General features: G+C 34.6%; 1 protein-coding gene and 1 pseudogene across 1 annotated transcript; both read left to right on the forward strand.

Annotated features, from left to right (window-relative positions):
* Positions 1–740: 740 nt before the first annotated feature.
* On the forward strand, positions 741–2,172 carry LOC139787365 (uncharacterized; annotated as a pseudogene).
* A 1,470-nt stretch (positions 2,173–3,642) lies between these two features.
* Positions 3,643–9,601, forward strand: LOC139787366 (uncharacterized). Its single transcript, XM_071726458.1, has 5 exons — positions 3,643–3,719; positions 3,917–4,111; positions 4,646–4,856; positions 5,466–5,625; positions 5,737–9,601. The coding sequence occupies exons 1-5, from the start codon at positions 3,709–3,711 to the stop codon at positions 5,946–5,948; spliced, it is 789 nt and encodes a 262-aa protein (XP_071582559.1). The 5' UTR covers positions 3,643–3,708; the 3' UTR covers positions 5,949–9,601.
* The last annotated feature ends 284 nt before the right edge of the window (positions 9,602–9,885 follow it).

Here is a 9,885-nt window from a genome sequence, read left to right on the forward strand (position 1 = left end):
GATGACAGATCGTGATAATAATAGATTGCAATTAACCTCGAAGTATCGTTTAAAAAAAATTTTATTTACATAAATATGTATGTAAACATACACGTAAAATACTTCGATTGACCGTGTAATCTGTACTATTAATAAAATTGCATGTATTTCTGTATGTGAGCATTGTAATGCATTTCACGCAAGTGGTCCACTTTCATTTACCACAATGTTTAATTGTCATTTCCTACTTTGTATGCTTGGGGTATGTAAACGTACAATTTTCGATCACATGAAATATTTAAATGTACCGTTTCCAATTAATTTAAATTATTTGACGAAAAAGTATAATCATGCAGTCATGTATATAGATTGAAACGTTGGCAATATTTTTGTAAACGTACTTTTGAATGTTGGCAAACATTTCTTGAAAAAAAAAACAGTCTTTTCCTCTGCAAAATGTATAAGGACATACTGTAATACGAAATGTTTAACATCTTTTTCTAATTATAATACAAGATTTTCATTCATACTGTAATACAAGACGTTTAAAGTCTTTTGAGAAATTTACAATACATATAAATACATTTCTTACATACTAAAAGCTACTAATACAAGACGTTTAGAGTCTTTTTCATAAATTTTACAATACATATAAATACATATAAATCTACATTCTTTACACATAGAAAACTACTAAAACCTAAATGTAACTGGTTCCTATGCATGCGGTGGTGATCCTGACTGAACAGAATCTTACACAGTTACAACTACTCACTGCCCAACCACACGCTTATGTACGTTGTTTGTACTGCACTATTCAATTTATTACAAAAGTTGTAATTATCAAATCTTTAAAATTATTTGCCTGGCCTTCTTTATGGTAGCAAACAAAACTGAACGAGGCATGTCAACGAAATATAAGCAATTTCTCAATCTCAGTGAGAGACACAAGAGAAGACGGTTAGCTGCAAGACAAGATGATCCAAACGTCTGTCAATCCATAAATAACGAATCAGACGATACATTGTCTGAAAATGAACCAGTGCAAATTTCGGCATCGCATTCTGCTCCATCTGTATCTGATAACGCTCTCTATAATGATGAGAAATCGACTGCTGACGTTCACGAAGATACTTTAATGGAGATGAAGAAGCAGATGATAATGAAGGCATAGCAGAAGAAGAGGTACAGGAACAAGAAGTAAATACTGACGGAGGCGACGATGATGAAGAAAACGAAGGAAGTGATGCGGACAATACAGATGCTCACAGTAATGAAAATATTTCAAACTTTGAAAATGACAATGTCCCACAAAACTGAACGACCTAAAATTAAAAGCATTGAAACAATTATTCTTACTTGCTAATTTAAAGCATAAGCAGGGCAACATACTGCTGAAGACATTGCATGAGTTCCGTTTAATCTCACGTTTTTGCCGAAGGACACGAGGACATTACTTGAAACGCCTACTGATGTGGCCTCGAGACACGTCCAATACATCGATGGAGGAGAATACCTTCACTTGGGTCTCCAATATACCCTTATAAAAAAACTGAAAACTCTTCCTGAAGATATCTTGCCCGAAACGATACAAATCGATTTTAGCACAGACGGCGCTCAAATTCACAAAAGCGGCACGACTCAATTTTGGCCTCTTCAATACAGAATTTATAATTGTATTGATAAAAAACCAATTATAGCGGGTGTCTTTAAGGGAACAGAAAAGCCATCAAATCCTTTTCAATTTTTGAACACTTTGTTCAAGAACTGGAGGAAATTCGTGAAGAAGGTGGTGTCCTTATAAACGATCGACGGTATCTAATTCAAATTCGATGCTTATTGCGGATGCACCAGCAAGGGCATTTGCGTTGAACCACTATGGCATGTATCGTCAAACGCATGTTCTAAATGCAAAATTGAAGGGCGTCGTTCTGCAGCGTGGCCATTCTTTCGGGGAACGATGATTTTTCCCGGGACTCGTCACCCGCTACGAACGGATCAAGAGTATAGTGAACTAATGGATGAAGATCACCACAAGGGCCAAGTCCCTTAAATCGTGTGTTGGGACTAGTGACGCAAGTTCCTTTTGAACCCTTTCACCTTCTATACATTGGGAATGTAAAGAAAGTGTTGACCACTCACATCCATGGAAAATATGGACACGAAAAATTAACTAAAAGAAAGTTAGATATTTTGGATTCAAGAATGATGGAATGTCGAATCTACAGCCCTACGGAATTTAATCGTCGTCCGAATAAAATCTCCATGTTTCATCACTTCAAAGGCACAGAATTTAGGCAACTATTGCTGTATACAGCTCCAGCTGTGCTAGAAAATGTTTTTGACGAAGATCATTACAAACATTTTCTTCTCTTACATTGTGTAATGCGCCTCCTTAGTTTGGAAAATGTCTCGGACGAAATGTACGTATACTGCCAAGCAGCATTAGAGAGCTACGTCAACATGTGCGAGGAATTGTATGGAGAGCAGTTTCTCTCGTACAATGTCCATGGTCTTTTGCACGTAGTCGGTGATGTTAGGCGATTGGGCCCATTAGATTCATACAGTGCATTTTGTTATGAGAACAATATGTCTGAATTCAGGAAATTTATACGAAAGCCGCACTTGGCTCTACAACAGTTTTACAAAAGAATGTGTGAATTAAACGACCTTGTAACTCCCGTCGATAAAGGAATCCACATTCGTTGTTCGAAAATTCACATGGATGGACCTCTCGTAGAGCCTGCCCGTCATTACCGGCAATATCGAAAAATGCAACTTGGAAATATAACGTTCTCTACCGCTCTTCGTGACAGTTGTTGCATCACAAATAATGGAGAAATCTGCGTCATAGAGAACATAGCGCACATGGAAGGGAACACGCTGTTTATCGTTAAAAATTTCGAACACAGGTTCATCTATACAATGTTGGTGTCACATCTGATGTGGCAGGAGTATACCACTGTTCAAACTTATCACTTACATTTGAAGCAATCAATTGAGAGATGTCAAAAGCAAGATGTACAGGATGCTGAAGTGGAGCGGTAGAGAAGGTCAAGAAGAGCGCACTATTGGAAGTGAATGGATCTGTGTGTCGCTAATTACACCTCTAATACAACCCGACTATTAAATAATTCGTAACGAATTATACTCGATACTAGACAAATATTCAAAAATAACAAATTGTAATAATAGTAATAATAAAATTGTACACGTACTATTTCTGCCAATAATTTTCAAAGATGTACAACAAGTATACATTAAAGTGAAATTCCGTACAGTACGCAATTAAAAAATAATGTAGTTTAATATGCAAAAACTTGTATACATATATCATGGTATAATGTCAATGAAAAATATCAACAGTTTATATGCCAGTAAATTCATTTCAAATTATTATACAAGCAATGTAACTTACATTCCAACGTACATTTTCTTATTCATTAAAGCAAATAAATATGAACGCTGGCAGAAAAGGAATCAAAAGTAAATATTGTAAAATATCGAGTAGTGGACGAGTAGTCAAAATACCGAAGAATGTTATGACTACATCCTCGGACGAAGAGCCTACTAAGCGTATGAAAAAAAAGAGCAGCAAGCAGTACTCTGTGCAAGTGGAGTTGAACAAACTTGAAGGACTAGTAGAATATATGCAGAAAAAATGACGCCTTTCCGAAAACCGATACAACTAATGCAAACAAATCGAATGATACGATTCAAAATTCAACTATGAAAGATTTGTAAGTAAATTTTAATAGTAATTACACGATTGTTTTCATTCAACAAAATAATTTGGACTGTATAAAAATCATTGCATAAATGTATAAAACCAATCTGACAATTGTACTTTGAAAACCACAATGTAATATAAATTTGAAACAAAATAATTTGCGATCACAATACATAATATTGTTTATGATTTTCATATTTCTTCCAGACAAGAAAAAAATCTAAATCGTGAAGTACACGTTCCCCAACCGAATAAGCATGCAAATGATGATACTCCGCCCGTTGATGGGTTTGTGAAGAAAACATCGGTACATGCTGAACATAATCGCGCGCTTGACGCAATAAACATGCAAGAGACTTGCAAATGCAAGACAAATAACCAAGACATTCATGACAAATTAACGTGAGTATAATGTATTCTAATAATGTAGAATTTCATAATTGCCTATACAGCACAGAACCTTGCAGACATATTGCTGCAACGTTGCAAGGTCTGTGCTGTATGGGTGTAGATCAGGCCTGTTGACACGGATGCCCGCGGAGCTGGCTGTGAGGGGAACATGTGTCTTGTTTTTGTCGTAATCGCAGTATAATTTGTATTTAAAATTAATTTACTAAACACGGCACGGCATTTCCTGTTGGGCGTCCACTTTAACAGGCCTGTTGCAGACTTCTGATGAACAGCAATTTAAAATTACAATCTTAAATTCTATGTATAGAATTGAAAAAAAATAGAATGCATGCCGTACTAATGTTCAATGGGGTGAAAAGAAATTGATGTATAAATACATAATGTAATTGTGTATATAAGCATTGAAAATCTAAGATAAAAGACCGTTCGAGGTAAAAAACTGAAGAAAATGAAAAATTCTTTACTTTTTAATTTTATTACGGCAACTATACATATTTGCATAACTTTAGATCAATACATTCGCAGGGATCTTCAAGACAAAGTTAATTCTTTAATCAAGAGCCATAATGCCTTAAAAGAGATCATGGAAAAGATTGTGGAAAATGATAACGTTCATGTCGATGGCGTTAATTTAAAAAATACGTTTTACGAGGGGTTAGAGGGCTTCCCAATGAGTACCGTTGAGGAATTCAAGGAGCTAGAAAGCGATGCCAAGAAGAATGATCGAAGGAAGCTGGTGAGTATTTTTCCGCATCCATTACACTGTGCAACACAGGTTCCCTTAAGAAATTCAAAGAGATTCTGAAAATAAATATAAAAAAAACATACCTGTATCTCAGCATTTTACCAGATCAAATCGTTAACGTTTTTTATGCAGCCATTAATCGTATTTGTCTCATACTGGCTTTTTAAAACTGTTATAAATTATATATTAATTTTTCTATTTAAGTTATTGATTCATCTCATTCTGTGCATAAAAGTATTAAGGTACAATTGCCAAAACTGAATAGTTTACAAAATATTTTATACTTTATGTCGAAATATACCAGAATAGAAATGTACATATCTAAACCATTGATTTTTTGACAATTCTACCTTAATAATTTTATATGCAGAATAATCAGGGGAATCATATTATGTAAAAAAAGTCGATTCCATTAAAAAAATATCGATGTGACCTTCACCTGACTTTTGTGACGACACCCAAGATCAAACTGATAAGATCATTAAATAGATCTTTTTAAACTCTACAACTTTTGTATGAAACATTTCTTTCGAAAAGGCTAAGTAGAATATTAATTACCTGCATAGTACTGCAGTGTAATGATACTTTATTTTATTTCAGTACAATTACTTGCGAGGGTTAGGAGGATGCAAATTACGAGAATTTCTCTATAATGCTATAAAAACGATTATGACTGACAGTTTGGTCTCGAAATTCACGTGGCCCGGTAGTAGTGTTTCGGAGAAATTTGGGGACACAAAAACTATGAATATTATATATTGTAAGTATATACTTTTCTTTATGTACAATTCCCTTAAGAAAATATACACTCAATTAAACATTGAAACTATTGAAAGTGATACATATAAAATAATTTATTTTCTTCTTTCAGTGGCAGCACAGAAATGCACTTTGTTTAATGGTCCGCAGGATAAGGCTTCCTGCAAAGTTGAAGTCCAGGAAGTCTTACGGGCCATAAAACAAAGATATCGCACAAATTTAAAGAAAAATCGACTGCCTCTTCATCAAAAGCAGCAGCTAAACGACGAAGTGGATGAAGACTCTGATTTATCGAACAATCAGAGCGAATATGAAACTGAATGAATATGAGCGAATATGAATGAGCTGTGAAATAATATAGCTTTGTTTTCTATTTTCACTTAAATAGTTTTACATATGGAATATATATAAATATTTATATATATATATATATATATATATATAACAAAAAAAAGTTTTATATATAATATTTTATATATAATATATATAACGAAAAAAGTAATGTCACAAGTTTTTTATGAAATAAAATCTTTGAAATTTGAATTATTTTTATAATGATGTTAGTAGTAGGGGAGACCGGGGCCTAACCGTCAGTTTTTTTTTGACGTAGAACTACGTCTTTCTCCGCGGTAGGGAGGGTACCCACGGATGAAACAATTGAACGCGACTATGCAACGAAAACATGTCACACTTTGAACGTTTATATCTTCGAAACTAATAATCGTAGAGTAATCATTGACATCTCATTTTAAAGCTTAAGAAGTCCCATTTATGATCAAACAAGTGCGAACTCTCTATTTTTTACCGTTTAGATACAGTAGCGTTAGAAAGTTTAGTTAAATTTCTTGTAGATGCAACGAAAACATGTCACACTTTGAACGTTTATATCTTCAAAACTAATAATCGTAGAGTAATCATTGACATCTCAATTTAAAGCTTAAGAATTCCCGAGAGAGAGAGAGAGAGAGAGAGAGAGAGAGAGAGAGAGAGAGAGAGAGAGAGAGAGAGAGAGAGAGAGAGAGAGAGAGAGAGAGAGAGAGAAATAGCTTTATTACCTTCTCGGCTATTTTATACATAAAATATTCTTAAATTAATTTATACATATAATAAGAATGGTTTTTAAGATAAAATATTTAATTTTGCGCACACATGTATTCACGTACGTACACCCTTACATACACGCATAAACACGTTGTTGCTTGTTCTACGTTGTTGCTTAAAAAATAAACAAAAATATAAATCAAACAGGCACAGTAACAACTGTGCCGCAAACACGTAGAACTACGTCAACTGTCACTGATGATGAACTCGGCGCTACATCCCGGTGTGGGCCTTGGCCTTCCTTGATCACGTCAATCATCATTATTGACAGTTGACGTAGTGCTACGTGTTGATTGCGGCACAGTTGTTGCTGTGCCCATACTGTGCAGTAGACGTAGTTCTACGTGTTTGCGGCACAGTTGTTTACTGTGCTAGTTTGATTTTTCGGTGCCGATTTTTAACAAGAAAATAAATAATTTTAGTTAAATGTGGTATACCACTGTAAAGAGTGAACCTTTAGCTACAAAATTTATATAGGAAATTTTATCTACGTCGCTTTGTTTAACCGGTATAGAGCAAAAACGACAACGGTGGAAAAATTGAAATCTCAAAAATGCCGGGGTTTAACCGTCACACTGCATTTTCAATACATATACGTACATCTAATCCTGAAAAATGATAGGATACATCTTAATAATTGTTTTTTAAGAGAAAAATATAAAAATTTATTTAAAATTTTTATGCGAAACATTATTAAAAAATAGTTACGAGGGTTCCTCTTTCCGCAGAAGTCACTCGCCCGACTTGTTTCACTCCTCGACGTCCGATGACTCTATTCGGTGTCTGAATGGTTGTAATTCCCGTCTCATCCATATTCCATATGCAGTGAGCCTGGAAATGCCCGGAAATGCCTTGGAAATGCACCCGGACTGCTTACTGACGGATTAACCCCAAACACAAGTTTCAGGTTTGATCGCCCACGAAATATTAGACATCAACGATAATGAAAAAACTACACTGGATTCGTGTTCAGCATGCATTACTCTTTATAATCGCGTACCTCGAGATTTGGAGAGCAAATATTATTGCAGATATTACAAAATTTCCACGCGCAGAAAATGTAACTTTCACCTTCCGAAAACACGTTTGCCCTCGTAAAAATCATAACACGGCAGGTAACCTGCCGAAACTCCGTTGGTCACATGGGTACCATAAGCAGCGTTTACAATGTTAATAGCGAGTTCGCACAATATACAGGTTCTGAGATATTTGATTTGACGGTTCAACCCCGGCGACGGTTAGGCCCCGGTCTCCCCTATGTATGCAGTATTATCTGCATTTTCTCTGCAATTTTGTCTTCAGTTTTTCTCCAATTTGTTTACAAATAGAGTTTACAGATTTCTCTGCTAATACTTTACATTTTCTCCGCAAATCACTTTTTCAGAGAAATAGGAGCGAAATAGCAGAGAAATTTTTTCGCCAGGGTTTTATTATAAAATTTAACATTATTTTTTATATTGGTGTATGGGTGTGGTCTCACAGATGTGTGTGTATATATTTTTAGTTTTTATTTTTTGCAAGGATAATTGTCTCATTGATATATTTTAATTAATACAATTATAATATTTTTCAATAAACGTTTTGGGTGGATCTTCATGCAGACACCGGTGCTTTGACACCAAGCGCTGATTGGTGAAATAGGTAGTGGGGGTAAACAATTGTCTTGCTATTTACCCCCACCACCTGTTTTTCACCAATCAGCGTCGGTGTCAAAGCGCTGATGTCTGCATGAGGATCCAGGCTTATTCACACTTCCTTGAGGCTCATACCGCTCGCACGCGTGCGAGCGATGTGAGCCTCACATGAGGACACGCATCTGCGTGTGCCTGTAATACCCGCACGCGTGCGCGCACCGTGACATCAGTGTGCGAACACGTTCTTTTAGAATTGAGATTCATATCGCTCGCAAGCGTGAGAGTCGCACGCGTGCGAGCAATATGAGTCGTACATGAGGACGCATCTGCGTAAGTTATGAGGATCACACGCGTGCGAGTACTCGCATGTGTGCGCGCACCATGCGATCATTGTGCGGGCATTTTGTTATCTGTTCATATATTTTCCATGGATTGCGTTAACAATAATAATACAACTATATTTTTAAATTCTCTTGGAGATTTAGTCAAATGTTAGACAAATATATTCTTTTCGTTCTTTCAATCTCCTTTAATTAAGTCTTCTACGTTCAACTCAAATTAACAACTCCTCTTTCTTTAAAGAAAGTGTATATGCTTTTGTATAAGTTCTACTGTGAACTGTATTTCATATACTTATAATTTCATCTTGTTCGAAAGATCCACTAAATGATTATGTTTGCGCATGGTTAATTCTTAAGACAATACGACTATTGATATTGACTAATATTCTAAGATGTTTAATGATGATACAAATTTTAAGGTTGATTGAATTGCTAAAATATTCAATTTGTGAGTCATATACTTACCGTGAATAATGATATAATTTCCAGTTTCTTTCATTTTAGTAATAATTTATTATTTGATCTATTTTCATTAAATACGTCTTTCAATCTCCTTTATATAAAATTCATCATCTAACTTTGAGTTTGGTTTGATTAATAATTAACTCAAGGAAAATTAAATCATCATTAAATCTCAGTTTAATGTAATTACTGTGCGAACTATTTTCGGATGTTTTGATTTCTCCTGTTTCTTTAAATTTATGTGATTTCTTATTTACAATGTTTATATTTCATGATTATTATGTGATCTCTTACTTATAATGTTTACATATTTTGTTTATTATGTGATTTGAATTCTGCATATTATTTGAAGTGATAATTTTTGCTGCTTATATGCGATATTCCACTGTGAAACAACTACTGATTTCTGTTCATAATTATAATTTATTATTCTAAAAGATATTATTGTGTATTGCTCTTTCATTTCATTCAGAGAGAAGGTCTGATACTCAACGCCTGTACATAATCCTTTTCCACACTTAAAAACATTAATGTCCATAACAACGGGAGTAACAGCTAGCGATAAAATAAATTGTCACAATGCATTTAACATAGGCACTGCTTCTTTTCAAAAAATAATTGGAAAAAAATTTCGCAAAATTAAATTCAAGCGAAAAGACAAAATTCTTTCACTCCAAATAATCAACAGCATTATTAAAGTACAAGAAGAAATAGTGCCAATTG

This window comes from Temnothorax nylanderi, unplaced genomic scaffold, assembly GCF_030848795.1.
Source record: "Temnothorax nylanderi isolate EJ_2023f unplaced genomic scaffold, tnyl_v1.0 TNYL_tig1469_pilon, whole genome shotgun sequence".
NCBI classification, from domain to species: Eukaryota; Metazoa; Arthropoda; class Insecta; order Hymenoptera; family Formicidae; genus Temnothorax; species Temnothorax nylanderi.